At 42.5% G+C, this 17,495-nt stretch overlaps 1 protein-coding gene across 7 annotated transcripts in view; it reads left to right on the top strand.

Annotated features, from left to right (window-relative positions):
- The window catches only part of NR2C2 (nuclear receptor subfamily 2 group C member 2), an 84,138-nt gene that overhangs the window by 48,933 nt on the left and 17,710 nt on the right, over nt 1-17,495 (top strand). For all 7 annotated transcript variants that reach the window (XM_017505069.2, XM_017505071.2, XM_037730124.1 and 4 more), the window contains 3 exons: nt 8,704-8,904; nt 11,244-11,346; nt 15,920-16,099. In XM_017505069.2, coding sequence (XP_017360558.1) covers nt 8,704-8,904; nt 11,244-11,346; nt 15,920-16,099 — 484 coding nt within the window. The remainder of the gene's footprint in view (nt 1-8,703; nt 8,905-11,243; nt 11,347-15,919; nt 16,100-17,495) is intronic.

Below are 17,495 nucleotides of genomic sequence, written 5' to 3' on the forward strand. Positions count from 1 at the left end.
TTTAAGAGAGCCTTGCTCTGTTGCCCAGGCTGAAGGGCACTTAAGTCACAGACAGGATCATAGGGCATTACAACCTCAAATTCCTGAGCCCAAGCTATCATCCTGCCTCAGCCTCTCAAGTAGTGGGGACCACAGATGTGCACCATTGTCAGCTACTGCATCCCTTTATTTTGCATCTGTCTGTGTCTTTATACATAAAATGGGTCTCCTGTAGGCAGTATGTATTGGGGGAGCTTGATTTTTTTTTTCCCTTTTTTTTTTTTCCTATTTCCTATATAATTTCACAAGGGTCTTGTGTTTTTACCCAGCTGACAATCTGTCTTTTCATTGGTGCATGTGGATCATTCACATTTAGAGTGATTATTGATATATTTGGATTAATATCCTCCATCTAGGCCAGGCACAGTGACTCATAACTGTAATCTCATCACTTTGGAAGGCTGAAGAAGGCTGATCACTTGAGCCCAGGAGTTTGAGACCAGCCTGGGAAACAGTGAGATTCTGTCTCTACAAAAAAAAACACTAAAAATTAGCCAGACATGGTGATGCATTCCTGTAGTCCCTATTTGGGAGGCTTTGGTGGGAGGATTGCTTGAGTCCAGGAGGTTGAGGCTGCAGTGAGCTATGATCATGCTGCTGCACTCCATCCTGGGCCACAGAGCGAGACCCTGTTTCAAAAAAATAAATAAAATAATAATTCAAAGCTATTCATACCAGCTAAAATTTATACTTAAGCAAAAGATTTGTTTATCTTTTTGCAAAGGTCAGGACTTGTTTACCTTTTTACAAAACTTTTTTAAAGAAGGTTCCTTTTACCCTTTTTATTTTTAGTCAGTCTCTTTGCTATTATCTTTTGATATGCTCTAATATACTCTGACCTATCTTATAAACTTAATATATAGTCTATGTGTAAATTCTATATATACTATAGGAAATTGTGTTTATGTATATGAGTGGGTAGGTGGGTGAGTGTGTATATATAAATAGTATAGGAAATCCGAAGAGCTGGTTTTGGGTGGGCAGACAAAACCTAGAAGGGATTCTCACTGTACTCAGAAAGAAATCCCAACATGGAGCAGGGTCATCCTACCTCCCTCTTAAGGCTCTTGGGCCATGCTGGTTGTCCATGGGCTTGATAGCAGTTCCCAAGAGTTTGTTCCCCCTAGGGCTTTCCATATGCCAGAAAATTTCTCTTTGCTGAGAAAACTAAAATTTATTTGGCTGCTGTCTTCTCAGCCTTGAGTCTGCTCTTTTTTGTTTTTTTTTTTTTGAGATGGAGTTTCACTCTTGTCACCTAGGCTGGAGTATGGTGGCACAGTGTCAGCTCACTGCAACTTTCTGCCTCCCAAGTTCAAGTGATTCATCTGCCTCAGCCTCCCAAGTAGCTGGGATTACAGACATGCGCCACCATACCTGGCTAATTTTGTATTTTTTTTTGTTTGGTAGAGACAGGGTTTCATCATGTTGGACAGGCTGGTCTCAAACTCCTGACCTCAGCTGATCCGCCCTCCTCAGCCTCCCAAAGTGCTGGGATTACAGGCGTAAGCCACCATGCCACCCAGCCCAAATCTTGTCTTAAACGTCACCTTGTCACAGAGACTTTCCCTGACCTCTCTTTCTAAAGTTAAGTACTTTTGTTGTTCAGGGTTACCCCAACCTGATCTTTTCCCTCATAACTTGTACCATAGATTGAAATTGTTTACTGACTGGTTTGTTTCCTTGTTTATTGCCAGTCTCTTCCACTGAACTAAAAGCTTCATGAGGGCAGGAGCCATCTTCATATGCCACTGTCTAGCACACTGCCTGACAAAGTAGACCCTCAGTAAATATTTGAGGAATGAATGAAAGAGTGAGTAAGCCATGGTAAAATGTCTTGACTTTTTCAACGGGAGCAATTTGATAAGATGAAAAGGTTAAGACAAGGCTGAATGAGGAAAGGAATATGTCAGAGTTTAGAGGGAAGAAATACTTTACCAAGGTCCTGTCATGTTCTGGGCAGTGTACCAAGCAGTTTCACACTCGTATCATTTCACTTTCCAAATCATCTTTTTCATAGATATATAAATGGACCTCAAGGGCTTATGTAACTGCTTCAAGTTGACACAGCTGGGAAGTAGTAAAGCAAGCATTCTGTTCATGTCTGTAGCCACCAAGCCCTGTCTCAGGTGTTTACAGTGAAAGAGGTGGCAAGATGAAGATAGGGGTGGACCTTAGCTTAGTAAAGTCAGTTCTGCCATAATGTGACATGTGTGTTCCTGAAAATTCCCACTCTTTGCCAAGACTGGAGAGACTGCCTCATCTAAAGGGGTAGCCAACCCACACCCAGCTCCAGCCACCTGGCACCATGGGGAGAACTTGAGCCCAGGATGACGTGAGCTTCCAGTTTGTCAAGAGAACTATAAATCTGATTGTTATGGGAAATACTCAGTTTTTGGATGTTAGCAACTAGTTTTTTTTAAAAAATTTAGGAGGCTGAGCGCAGTGGCTCACACCTGTAATCCCAGCACTTTGGAGGCAGAGGTAGGTGAATCACTTGAGCTCAGGAGTTCAAGATCAGCCTGGGCAACATAGTGAGATGTCATCTCTACAAAAAATGCAAATATTAGTTGGGTATGGTGACACGAGATTGTAGTCAAAGTTACTTGGGAGATTGAAGTGAGGATCACTTGAGGCTGGGAGGTGGAGGTTGTAAAGAGATAACATCGTGCTACTGCACTCCAGCCTGGGTGACAGAGCAAAGACCTGATCTCAAGGAAAAAAAAATTTTTTTTTGGATAGTCAAGTTATCCAGTGGCTGGTTTTCGCCTTCAGGCCATTTGTTGGCAGGCTCTTCTTTACAACAGAGATGTTAAGCTGGCTGGAACAGAGTGGGTAACATGGGGGAGAATGGTGGTGTGTCAGATCATTCCATAGTCCTTTGGGATTAGAACTAGAGAGGACCTTAGCTTAGTAAAGTTAATACTGCTATAATGTGACGTGTGTTCCTGAAAATTCCCACACTTTGCCAGGATTGTGTAGTGAAAACCATAGGACTTTTGGGGAAAAATGAGATTAGTGGCACAATACTCAAAAACTTTGCCAGTAACACATTAAAAAACAGATAGTGAATCTAATAAAACCTGCAAGTGGTTAAATACATAGTGACTAATAAATACGGCACTTTACCTTGAAAAAACCCTGCAGTTTCTTTGTGGAGGTAGGTATAGGGAGGATTGCATCTCATGAGTTACTGTGAATTGTGGACCCAGGGTGACCTGAAATCACCAGATGGATTAAATGTGATTCATACTATGTGTACTGAGTATTCCTGCATGGATCACTTCAGCTAAATGTTGTTTTCTGTTTACCTAGTGTTACTCATGGAAGAAACCACACATAAACACAAAATCTGCATTATATGCAAATTATTCACTAACATACCAATCTTGCTCAATAAATTCACCTTTTCACAACAAGCATAGCAGCTCTGACTGTATAGGTAGGCTATTGGGGGCCTTAAAAATCACAGAAAACACGACATTACTCCCTTTTCCCCAAGTTGTTATAGTTTACACTCAGGAAGTTAAGAACTTTTTTTTTTTAAAGACAGAGTATTGCTCTCTTGCCAGGCTGGAGTGTGTAGTGGCACAATCTTGGCTCACTGCAACCTCTGCCTCATGGGTTCAAGCAATTCTCCTGCCTCAGCCTCGCAGTAGCTGGGACTACAGGCATGTGCCACCATGCCCAGCTAATTTTTGTATTTTTAGTAGAGACAAGGGTTTCATCATGTTGGCCAGGATGGTCTGAATCTCTTGACCTCGTGATCCGCCCACCTCAGCCTCCCAAAGTACTGGGGTTACAGGCCTGAGCCACAGTGCTCGGCCTGGAAGTTAAGAACTTTTGTTGCAAGTAAAGAAATTAAATACAATTTGCTTCTTGTATTCGTTTCCCAGGCGGTCACAATAAATTACCACAAACTTGGTGGCTTAACACAATAGAAACTCATTTTTCCCAACCTTCTGGTGGCCAGAAGTCTGAAATCAAGGTATTGGCAGGGCCATGCTCTCTCAAGATTCTAGGAGAGTGTCCTTCCTTGCCTCTTCCTAGCTTCTGGTGGGTCCCAGCAGTCCTTGGTATTCCTTGTTTGCTTGTAGCTGCATCGCTCCAATCTCTGCCTCCATGGCCACATGGACTTGCCATACCTCAACCGTAGTGACTGGAGAAGAGCATAAAAGGAAATTACATGCTAGTTACCTGTGTGTGCTCAGGCACAGCACGGAGTCATCTCTGAACACACAAGGGCAGAGGAATTACTAGTGTTGCCTTGGTTTCAGTTGGTAATTGAAGACCCTGTCAATCACATAACTATTTCATTTCTTAACAGGGAAAACAGTTTAGGAAGGAAGTAAGAATTGATAGACATGAGCCGGTATTGGTGGCTCATGACTAATCGCAGCACTTTGGGAGGCCAAAGCAGAAGGATCGCTTGAGCCCAGGAATTTGAGGCCAGCCTGGGTAACAAAATGAGACTCAATCTTTACAAAGAAAATAAGTCCATGTGGCCATGGAGGCAGAGATTGGAGTGATGACCAGTCACTGAATTAGGACCCACCCTAATGTAGTATGACCTCATCTTATCCTGATTACATTTGCAAAGGCCGTCCTTCCAAGTAAGATCATATTAATAGATACTGGGAATTCTGGCTGCAATATATCTTTTCATGGGGTACAGTTCTATACACAGTACCTCTCCTCCACAGCTGACTTAAATTTTAATGAGCTTGGATATATCCTTGCAGTGTTTCCTCTAGGTCATTAAATAGGAATCTATCTGTTAGTGTTTGTTAACAAGGTCTTGTCTGATGGTCACCTTTGTGTTCCAGTAGGGTATTCGGGATATTTTTTTTTCTGCCTGCATTTTAAGATTTTTCATGGAAATGATCTCTCTAAATGAAGGATACAAATGTCTTAGGAGGGTGAAGATTAAGAAACACAAAAATTGGCCAGGTGCGGTGGCTCACGCCTGTAATGCCAGTACTTTGGGAAGCTGAGGTAGGCGGATCATGAGGTCAGGAGATCGAGACCATCCCGGCCAACATGGTGAAACCCCATCTCTACTAAAAATACAAAAAAATTAGCTGGGCGTGGTAGCACATGCCTATAATCCTAGCTACTCGAGAGGCTGAGGCAGGAGAATCACTTGAACCAGGGAGTTGGAGGCTGCAGTGAGCCGAGAATGTGCCACTGCACTCCGGCCTGGATGACGGAGAGAGACTCTGTCTCAAAGAAAAAAAAAGAGAAGATAAAAAACCCAAAAATTATTACTAATTCATTGAATTTTTATGAGTGTGAGTCTTTGAGAAAAAAAGAAAATAATAATCTAGCCGGGTGCATTAGTTCTCACGTATAATCCCAATACTTTGGGAGACAGAGCACAAGGATCACTTGAGCCCAGATGTCTAAGACCAGCTTAGGCAACATAGTGAGACTGCATCTCTACAGAACAACAACAACAAAAATTGCCAGGCATGATAGTGCTTACCTGTAGTCCCAGCTACCCTAGAGGCTGAGATGGGAAGATGGCTTGAGCCCGGGAGGTCAAGGCTGCAGTGAGCCAGGATCGTGCCACTGCACTTCAACGTGGGTAACAGAACAACACCCTCTCCCAAAAAAAACAATATTCTGAGCCTTTGGAGTATTTTATATACAGCTACTAAGAGCTGCTGTGCCTGTCTGGAACCAGTCACTTCTGCCTCCCAACATCATACCCTGGCCCCATACCTGCCATACCTCAACCGTAGTGACTGGAGAAGAGCATAAAAGGAAATTACATGCTAGTTACCTGTGTGTGCTCAGGCACAGCACGGAGTCATCTCTGAACACACAAGGGCAGAGGAATTACTAGTGTTGCCTTGGTTTCAGTTGGTAATTGAAGACCCTGTCAATCACATAACTATTTCATTTCTTAACAGGGAAAACAGTTTAGGAAGGAAGTAAGAATTGATAGACATGAGCCGGTATTGGTGGCTCATGACTAATCGCAGCACTTTGGGAGGCCAAAGCAGAAGGATCGCTTGAGCCCAGGAATTTGAGGCCAGCCTGGGTAACAAAATGAGACTCAATCTTTACAAAGAAAATTTCTAAAACAATTAGCTGGATGTGGTGGCACGTGCCTGTGGTCCCACCTACACAGAAGGCTGAGGCAAAAGGATTGCTTGGGCCCAGGAGGTTGATACTGCAGTGAGTCATTTTCATCCCACTGCACTCCAGTATGAGTGACAAAGCAAGACTCCATCTCAAAAAAAAAAAAAAAAAGAAAATTTCTAAAACAATTAGCTGGATGTGGTGGCACGTGCCTGTGGTCCCACCTACACAGAAGGCTGAGGCAAAAGGATTGCTTGGGCCCAGGAGGTTGATACTGCAGTGAGTCATTTTCATCCCACTGCACTCCAGTATGAGTGACAAAGCAAGACTCTGTCTCAAAAAAAAAAAATTGATAGACATTTGACTCACAGAGCTCAAGGTTATAAGGGCTTCCAAAGGCCAACTTGTTTATCTAGGCAAGAACCCCTTCTGTGGCAGCTGAGACTGTGTCAACTAGCTCGTGTCTGCAGTCTTTCAGTTGAGCCTTGGGTAGGAAAGTTTTTTTAAAGATAATTCTTTTCACAAGGTTTTCTGTCTCATGTTTTATGTGTCTGGGGGACTCCAGGCATGCCACAGGTTGTAACAATGAAAAGTTCTTCCTTTTATTTCCTCCAAATCTGTTCTTGAGCCTTAAAGATCTTTTGCCTCTTCAGTTGGAAATGATGATATACTGGGGTTTGTCCCACAATCAGCTGAGAATTCAATCTTGTATCTGTCGTCCTATTGTGCTGTCCTCTCTGGTCTTGCACTCAGCTGTGTCCTGTAGCTTTGCCACATTTTTGCATAGTTTCCTCTTGTGTTTCATTCAAGTCTTTGCTCAGTGTCGCTCACTCGGAGAGGTCTTTCGTCCTAAAGATGCATCCCAGCCTTCTTCCCAATGTCATGCTTTCTCTGTTTATTCTGCTTTTTGTTTTCTCCAGGGCATTTACACTGATTGATATTCTTTATTCATATCCAGTGTTCACAATCTATTTCCCCCACTAGAAGTTTAGTTTCATGAGGGTGGGACCTTTTTTTTGTTCACGTCCCTATTCCTAGTACCTAGAACAGTGCTTGACTCATAGTGGGTGCTCAATAAACGTTTAAGTGATTGAATCTTTTCTTGCCTGTGTCATTTTATTTTGAGCCAGTCAACACTGTCTTGCTTTCCATATTGCAATCAGCAAAACCGTTGTGTTAGACTATATGAGTTTGTTGTCTCAACCTTAGAGTTCCATTTCTTTTTTTTTTTTTTTTTTTTTTTGAGATGGAGTTTCCCTCTTGTTGCTCAGGCTGGAGTGCAGTGGCGAGATATGGGCTCACTGCCACCTCCACCTCCCGGGTTTAAGCGATTGTCCTGCCTCAGCCTCCCTAGTAGCTGGGACTATAGGCAACCACCACTATGCCCAGCTAATTTTTGTATTTTTAGTAAAGTCGGGGTTTTACCATGTTGACCACTCTGGTTTTGAACTCATGACCTCAGATGATCCTCCCACCTCAGCCTCACAGAGTGCTGGGATTACAGGCGTAAGCCACCATGCCTGGTCAGAGTTCCATTTCAAAAGTCTGTCAAGAGGTGGTACAGATGCTAGATCTGCCCATAAATGTGCTGTGCTGTGCTGTAGGAAACTGAGTTCCAGCCAGCAACATAGCACATTTCCCCTCACCCAGCACAGCAGCAGCAGCAGCAGATCAAGGGTCTGCTGGTTTCTTGAGGGAGAGGTGGCAGTGCTGCAAGCCAGGAACACCTGGCGTAGGAGAGAGGCAGGATGGGGATTAGAACAACTTCAAAGAACTTCATGAACAAGAATAAGAGAGTCGTTCTTGTCATAGCAACTATTATTTGTGGTGACTGATGAAATTAGACAAGGACTATGTGAAGAGCAAGGCTTTTGAAGAGTGAGAACTCCCAGAGGAATAAGGGTCAAGACTTCTCCAGACTCAGTGCCCACTGCCTTCAGTGCATCCTATAATCTTTTATTGTCTTCTTTCCACGTGCTGGCCCTTGTGCTGGGCCTGGGGATGTAGCAGTGAATCAGATGTAGTCGCTATTCTTAAAGATCTCAGAGTCAGAAAGTGGGAGTGAAGGAGGTGGGTGGTCAGTCAATGGTGAGTTGAGTGTGTTTCAACAAGGGTCTCCCTGTAATTCTCTCAAGGCAATATTATTTACAGGACCTTTTCGAAAGAGGCCGTCTTTGAAGCAGTCATTCCCAGGTTTTTGGATTTTGCAGATCAGTAGCATTTCAAAAGAACAAGGATTGCCTACATTTTTTATTAAGTGAATACAAGGACTTTTCAAAAAGTTAAACCTATCATCTATTACTTATTATTGCCTTTATTTCATAAAAGAAAAGGCATTTTAATTCTGCAAACAGTAGAAAAGATATAGTCCTAGACTAAAATTAGCTTTATAAAAATTTGTTTCTGAAAAGCTCACTATTATGTTTTATTTTTCTCAGTTCACCATGAACTGATGAAACCGCATGTTAGACAGCATTAATTCAAGGGCTGGTGTTTGGCAGTCACCACTTTGAGCATCACCTGCAAATGCATGGGTCTTGTGACACTCCATGAGAGCAGCCTCCATGTTGTGTCTTATAGATTGTCACAGACCAGCAGACAGGACAGAAGATCCAGATAGTCACCGCAGTGGACGCCTCTGGATCCCCCAAACAGCAGTTCATCCTGACCAGCCCAGATGGAGCTGGAACTGGGAAGGTGATCCTGGCTTCCCCAGAGACATCCAGTGCCAAGCAACTCATATTCACCACCTCAGACAACCTCGTCCCTGGCAGGATCCAGGTAAGGCCTTTGAACAGGTATTTGTTTCAGCATTTATGCTGTTGAACTTGTTCTTACATCTGCTGTGGAGGCCAAATCTATCCGTGGAAAGTTCTGTGGGGACCTGCAAACATGGCAAATTGCCGGTTTGGCCAGAGTAATAAACCAGCAAACCAGTGGCAAGGCCCAGAAGACAGTGAACTGTAAGACTCAGGATGGAAGTACAACCAGGAAGTCAGTGGCCACAGGAGACTAGCTTGAGAAAGCTGGCACTGAGGCCACTGGAGAATTTTTCTTACCTAAGGCCATCAAGTGGCAGCCCTTGATATTTTAAAGGCACCACCTAGGGCTAACTACAGCCAGCAAAGAACTGACTTGTCCAGATCATCAGGTCTGTGGCGCCAGCTTTTCATTCTGTCTTTATGTGCCACTGTGTACTAATCGCTCTGGGACCCTGAATTCTTATCTCTATCTCTGCCCTGGTTCTTCCTGCTCTGGCAAAGTAGGATGGGGTTGAGGACGTCTATATCAAGGAAAACAACAAGCGTTGAAGGAAAGCAGGGTTGTTTCTCAGCATGAGGCTGGGAAGCATAGAATCTCCATACCCAACACCTAGAGAACAGAGACTCAAGGTTAGTATCCCATGATGGCCAAACACGGAACATGCTTTGTCAGGGTTGTGTTTAATTTTTTTTTCATTTTTCATAAAATATGCATAACATAAAACTTAACCATCTTAACCAACTTTAGGTGTACAGTTCAGTGACATTAAGTAGATTTACATTGTTGTGCCACTATCCAGCTCTGTAACTCTTTTCATCTTCCTAAGCTGAAACTCTGTACTCATTGAACAGTACCTCTCCCCCTCCTCCAGCCCCTGGTAACCACCATTCTGCTTTCTGCCTTCATGAATTTGACTACTCTGGGTACCTCATATAAGCGAAATCAGCCTTTTTATGACTGGTTTGTTTCACCCAGCATAAAAGTGAAGCTTTATCCATGTTGTAGCATGTGTCAGAATTTCATCCCTTTTAAAGGCTGAGTAATATTCCACTGTATATATAGATCATATTTTTTTGTATCTCTTCATCTGTTGGTGGACATATAAGTTGCTTCCACATTTTGGCTATTGAATTAATTAATGCCACTAAGAATCTCTGTTTTGGGTGGGGATGTTCTATGAAGAAACTTAAGGAAGGGAAGAATTTTTTAATATGTTCAGCTTTTAGATCTGTTCTTTTAGACACCTTAAACTGCACTTAGTAAATACTGTCTCATCCTTCCTTTCCCGGAGTACATTGTGATCATCTGAAATCAGAATTCCTTCCTCCTTCTTTAGAGTACTCCTTGTCTGTGAAAGAATGGCTGTTGATTTTGTTGCATGTTTCACAAGAGGTGATTCTACATAATGGTTTCTGTATGTGTACCTACCATGTATAAATAATTTTAAGGCTTATTGTTGGCTCAAATTCAAGTACATTTTAAAATAATAGCTATTTTCACTTTCTCATACTGATATCAGTTATAATATTCTCCCAGATGAATTGCTTCACCTAGAAAATCACCACAAATGAGGGAAAGGAAGATAGCCGGTTTCAAAGCTCATTTGTTCTCATTCAGCTCACCACCACCTGCCTCAATAGGAGTCCTAGTTATTTAATTAATAAAGTTTGGTTATTTCTTTGTCAATACACCTCTTTGCATACATTCAAGTTGTTTTATGGGAAGAATCTTAAATATCTTTATTTTGAAGCACCTGTGTGTAATTCCCCACACGGCCTGCAATTTTGGGTGGCTGTAGTAGCCAGATAGAAGAGTAGATCAGTGGAGACCAGCGCCTGACCCTGGGAAACCACCCACCTGATAATCAGTACGGATGAGTGGCAGAGCCATTCTGGGTGTCAGATTAAGTTGTCATCTGGAGTTTTCCCAGTTCTGTCCAGAGTTCTCCTATTTAGAAACCCAACATTGAGAATTTATAGTTAAACATCACTTTGCTTAGTGATCTGGTTTTTTTGTTTTTTTTGTTTTTTGAGACGAGGTCTCACTGTGGCTCAAGCTGGAGTACAGTGGCACAATCTTGGCTCACTACAACCTCTACCTCCCAGGTTCAAGTGGTTCTCCTGCCTCAGCCTCAAATAGCTGGGATTACAGGCGCATGCCACCACACCCAGCTAATTTTGTATTTTTAGTGGAGACAGTGTTTTACCATGTTAGCCAGGCTGGTCTCGAACTCCCAACCTCAGGTGATCCATCCGCCTCAGCCTCCCAAAGTGCTGCGATTACAGGCATGAGCCACCACACCTGGCAGTGATCTGGTTTTTAATTGGCATCTCTGTTTATTTCCTGGTTTCTCTCAGATTGTCACGGATTCTGCCTCTGTGGAGCGTTTACTGGGGAAGACGGACGTCCAGCGGCCCCAGGTGGTAGAATACTGTGTGGTCTGTGGTGACAAAGCCTCCGGTATGTAATTACAGGTTATAATGGCACTTAACATGGGCCAACAGCATGAAGTAACAGTTGTGAGGTGGGGTGGTAGTTAATTTAGAAAGATCATTTTCTGTAGGTTTCTAGGTTTCAAATACGAATTCCACTCTTCCTACTGGGGTAGTGATGTAAATAAATAAGGCAGTTTGTCAGGTAATTAGACATCAAAAGGAAAAGTCAAGAAACAATTTCTATGATTTGTAAATCTTGGTTGAGTGTGTAGTATGTATGTGCTGCTAAAAATGTATTCTTTAATCTCATTAACATTTGTACAGCACTTTGCTATTTTACAAGATATATAATTTGTATAATCCCCGTTCATCCTAACTGTAACTATCTCTGTCATCCCCTCACTATAACCCACTATAAATACTGCTGTAATGAAGCAGGAGGAGGCATGTGATTCCAGCTAGAATCCCAGGATCAGGAAAGGCTCCACAGAGGCAGTCACATCTGGGAGACTTAGTGATTATGTACACAGTGATTGAAGCAGGAGGAGGGCATTTCAGCTAGTAGAAACAGGGCCTAGAGTTTAAGGTCTATACCCATGGTGTCCTTGGGAGAGAGCTTGTGGGGTTCTGTGATTACAATTGGGTAAAGTGAGACTGAAGAAGATACCTGGCCCAAAAATTCAAGTGTTGGTCTGCTTGTACTAGGTGGGGATCCATAGAAGGTTAGTGAGGCAGACAGGAAGGAATGGAGAAGTATTTGATAAGAACACAGTACCAGGGCACAGGTGTGTGTTCTAAGATGGCTGCTTGGTTCCACTTTATTCTCTGGTCACAAAATTCACAGGAATGTTGGACACTTCGTAGTCCTAGTTTTTTGTTTGTTTCTGTTTTGTTTTTTAAAAAGGAGGTTGGACCAAGCCTCTTAGTAAGACAGTCCCAGGCAAGCATCTATAGAAGATCAGAAGCTTCAATTTCCCTTCTGTGGTGGTGACACCATTTCTCTGCCAGTGGTGCCTGCCTCTGCTCCCACCCTTTGTCTTGGTAAACCCAGCCCATCCTACCCCTTCTCTGAAGCCCTCACCTACCCCAGTAGGTAGATAGACAGTGCAGCCACTGATTCAGATTTCCGCTTCCTAGAGATTTCTCTAATCGCTTGTTGCATACTCCTATAATTCACTCTTTAGAGGCCTGTCTTCCCCATCAGAATGTCAGAGCAAAAATCATGTCTTACCATGTATTCCTGTCTTCTTGCTCAGCAAGGAAAGGCACTCTGCAAAGTTTTGAACAAATAAATGAAGCATGAACATAACAAAAGGGCCACAGAATCTGCTTGACTTCCCCATTTGTCAGTCTTCTTCTTAGCTTAAAGGAAAGGCCTAGTCACAGGGTCTTGGTGCCAGTCTCCTGATATTAATGTCACTCAAAGGGATAGAGAACTCAAGGAAATACACTGCAAAGAAAGGAAAAACAATATTACAGAAGGCACTTTACCACAACTATTCTTAAAAGAATAAGACTGTTATTCCAATTGCACACTTGGAAAATGGTTTTGCACACTTGGAAAATGGTTTTGCATACTAGAGCTTAGAACAATGGGATTCTCTGTAGCCACCATAAATGGTAATCCTGTGAAATGTATCCTTCTTGGCAATGTAGCTATGAAATTGGATTATACAAACAAGACAGAATCAAAAGAGCATGTCCGTGGTCAGTCTCAGCTGGAAACAAATGAGGAATAATGTATGTGAAAGTGCTTTCTGAATAGCAAAACTAAACTGAAGGAGGGGGCACTTTTTTTGTTGTTTGTTTGAGACAAGAGTCTCACTCTGTCACCCAGGCTGGAGTGCAATGACACAATCTCAACTTACTGCAGCCTTCACCTCCTGGGTTCAAGTGATTCTCCTGCCTTAGCCTCCGGAGTAGCTAGGACTACAGGCGCCCATCACCATGCCTGGCTAATTTTTGTAGTTTTAGTAGAGACAGGGTTTCACCATATTGGCCAGGCTGGTCTCAAACTCCTGACCTTGTGATCTGCCTACCTCGGCCTCCCAGAGTGCTGGGATTATAGGCATGAACCACTGCACCCAGCTGGGGGTACTTTCTAATGTCTGTGATAGTTAAAAGTTGGAGATACCATGCAGACTGTACACATGACAAGGGGTTAATATCCAGAATATATAAGGAACTTAACAGCAAAAACAAACAAAAACAATTTTAAAATGGGCAAAATATCTTAATAGACATTTCTCAAAAGAAGACATAGAAATGGTCAACTGTTATATGAAAAAATGCTCAACATCACTAATCCTCAAGGAAATGCAAATTGGAGTGAGGTACCACCTCACTCCAATTAGGATATCTATAATCAGGCTGGGTTTGGTGGCTCATGCCTATAATCCCAGAACTTTGGCAGGCCGAGGCGGGCAGATCACATGAGGCCAGGAGTTTGAGACCAGCCTGGACAATGTGGCAAAACCCCGTCTCTACTAATTTTTGTATTTTTATAAGATAATATCTTTTGGCAGGGTGCAGTGGCTCATGTCTGTAATCCCAGCACTTTGGGAGGCTAAGGCAGGCAATCACCTGAGGTCAGGAGTTTGACACCAGTCTGGCCAACATCTCTACTAAAAATACGAAAATTAGCTGAGTATAGTGGTGGGTGCCTGTAGTGGCAGGAGAATCACTTGAACTCGGGAGGCGGAGGTTGCAGTAAGCTGAGATTGCACCACTGCACTCCAGCCTGGGCAACAAGAGCAAGACTCTGTCTTAAAAAATAAATTTTTAAAAAGATATATATATGTTATCAGATTTTATATTTTATAAACTCTTATAAAAATTTCATGTAGAGAAATTATGTGAAGGGTGTGGCCAGTATAAGAAAGAAAGTATAAGATTTTATTTGATAAAATCATATAAAAATACAAAAATTAGCTGAGTGTGGTGGCGCACATCTATAATCCCAGCTACTCAGGACGCTGAGGCACGACAGTCACTTGAACCCAGGAGGTAGAGGTTGCAGCAAGCCGAGATCACGTCACTGCGGTCCAGTCTGAGTGACTGAGACTCTTGTCTCAAAATAAAAAAAGAAAAAATGTTTACAATTAAAAAGACAAATGAAAAGAAGTGCTAGGGAGGATGTGGAGAAAGGGGAACACTTAAACATTGTCGGTGGGATTGTAAATTAGTACAGCCACTATAGAAAACTGTATGGAGGTTCTTCAAAAATTAAAAATAGAACTACCATATGATCCAGAAATTCACTACTGGATCTATATCCAAAGGAAATAAAATCATTATGTTGAAAAAATACCTGCACTCCCACATTTATTGAATCACTATTTACAATGGCCGAGATGTGTAATCAGCCTAAGTATCCAACAGCAGATGAATGAATAAAGAACATGTGGTATGTATACACAGTGGAATACATAAAATTGAATGAAATCCGGCTATTTCTGGCAACATGGATGAACGTGGAGGAGGACATCATGTTAAGTGAAATAAGCCAGACAAAGACAGATACTACATGATCTCATTCATATGTGGAATCCTTAAAAAAAAAAAAAAAAATTAATACCATAGGAACAGCGTAGAACAATGGTTACCCAGACTGGGGAGGGGAAAAGTGAGAGATGGTTGGGAAAGACTGACCAGCTGCTACAAACTTACAGTTAAGTAGTAGGAACAAGTTCTGGTGTTCCATTGCACTGTAGCCATGGCTAACAATAAGGTATTATGTATCATAAAATACCTAGAAGAAAGGCTTTTGAATGTCCTTACTGCAAAGAAATGATAAATGCATAAGGTGATGGTCACTCTACCTGATTTGATCATTATACAACATGTGGATGTATTGAAACATTGAATTATACCTCATAAATATGAACAATTACAGTGTATCAAAAATAAAAAATTACAGACACCAAAGTAAACAAGATTAGAAAAATGAACTGTGTTTAATAAATGTATTCCTAGAACTGTATTTCTAGAAAGCTCTGAGTAAGCTAGCCCAGGTGAGCCATACGGTAACCCTCCTTTACTGTGGGCTTCAGCAGTCACAGTCCCCATGCTTTTTCTTGTGCCTATCCCGCTTCCCTGCAGGAGGTTTAGGAACCAGGATGTGAATCAGAGGGGCTAAATGCAGGAGTGAGACCCTCTGTACCAAAGCCACACATGCACATGTCTGCTATGTGCCACTCTTGGCAGGACAGGAGACCTAAGCCGCTTCACAAGCCCAGACCTCCAGGATTAGGACCCAGGTGTGTTCAAGTGGACAGTAGAGTTCAGCTATCACCTGTGAGCTCCTACTGTATGTTGGACCATTTGTATAATAAGAGCACTAAAGTCATGCCATCTGCCAGATGCCATACAACCTGTCTGAGCAGTATTTCCATCATAAAGTCACAAGGCTACTTGAAAGATTGTAGAGAAATTATGTGAAGGGTGTGGCCAGTATGCTAAATGCTCAGGTCACATGGCACCTAACAGTATATGCACCCATCACTTTCATAAGACTTGTTCAGGAAGTGTGGCAGATCACCCCTTTGGTGAATGCACAAATATAGTCACAAAATATTTGTGTCTTTCTCCTGTTTCAGGCCGTCACTATGGGGCTGTCAGCTGTGAAGGTTGCAAAGGTTTCTTCAAAAGGAGTGTGAGGAAAAATCTGACCTACAGCTGCCGGAGCAACCAAGACTGCATCATCAATAAACATCATCGGAACCGCTGTCAGTTTTGCCGGCTGAAAAAATGCTTAGAGATGGGCATGAAAATGGAATGTGAGTAACAGTATTTAAAAACCACATGAGTTAACAACGGAGGGAGAGAGTAAACAAGAGTCCATTAAATACAGTTTCTATATCTGGCTTTAAGGTACTTTGAGAAAAAAATACCCGTCAGACTTTATTTTGGTTTACCTCGTGGGTCAACTAGGTGATTCAGAGCCAACGCTGTGGGGGTTGGTCTGTTCTCCTGGTGTGTGTGTGGAAAGCCTTATTCCAGATGCATCAGGAGGCAGCTTAGTGGAGTAGGGTGAACACAGGCTTTGGAGGAAAGCTGATACCAACACTACCAGGTCTGCCAATAAGAGACAGCTATGAATTTGAGGACACACATAGCCTCTCAGCCACAGGGTCCTCATCTGTGATCTAGAGCCCCTCACCTTACTTATATATTGCTCCTGAGGATTACATGAGCCTACTGTTACTTACTGTCTTCTAAGCCCCTCTATGTTCTTTCAGCACAAGGCCTTCTGCCAAGTCTCTGTGTAGCTGGGGTTCTAAAGAGAAAGCTATTGCATCTGGATGTGTGGGGCAACCAGGGAAGGTCTCGGGCCCCTCCTTTCCATTCCTGTAGCCAGAATTTTGGGGGTTAGGAATTTCAAAACCAGATCCCTGTCTACAGGGTCCATTCAGATGGAGGTCACTTCCCTAGCTAGTGGTGAAAATATGAAGACCAGCATCCAGGATGGGCAGCACATAGAAATCCAAGGAGAGTGGAGTTAGGCTCAAACCACAGTAGGAAAATGGAGCTTAGCAAAGGCAAGGCATGCAACTTAGCCTGGCAAGGCTGGTGGCCATGGACTCAGAACTACAGGCTTCTGCTGAGTATGCTGCATGATTCTGTCATCTTCTGCATAGTTCCCTAGGAACACTGAAAACTGATAGATTTCAGTATTGGTGAGGGCATTTCTGGGAATAGGAATCTGCAGAATTCACTGGAGAATAAATGGAAATGTACTTTTTGAAAAATTAGAAATATCAACCTAATTTCTGCCTGGTGTGATGCTTTTACTTTATCTAGTGATATTGTTCTTCCCCTAAAGTGAATAAATAAATCATTGGCTTTTTTACTCAGAGCAATGACTGAAATCAGTTTTTTTGTGATCACAGCTATAGCTGCAAACACAAGATCCAACTAGATAGCAGTTTGATTAGCAGCATATCTAAATGCTATTCCCTGGCCTTCGTTGCTTCTGTCTTTAAAAAGCTTTCATTTTCTTCAGTTGCTTCTAAGATGCGTAGATCTGCTCTTATACTAGATTGCTAAAAGGAGAGTTTGCTAGCATGATATAAAATTGACACCCATTAAACAGTTTGCAGAAGCTATTCAGACTTGAGTTGGAAATTAGAAGGGTTCCTCTACAAATTGTGCCATAGGAAAAGCACACATTAA

The sequence above is a fragment of the Cebus imitator genome, unplaced genomic scaffold (genome assembly GCF_001604975.1).
Source record: "Cebus imitator isolate Cc_AM_T3 unplaced genomic scaffold, Cebus_imitator-1.0 Scaffold332, whole genome shotgun sequence".
NCBI classification, from domain to species: domain Eukaryota; kingdom Metazoa; phylum Chordata; class Mammalia; order Primates; family Cebidae; genus Cebus; species Cebus imitator.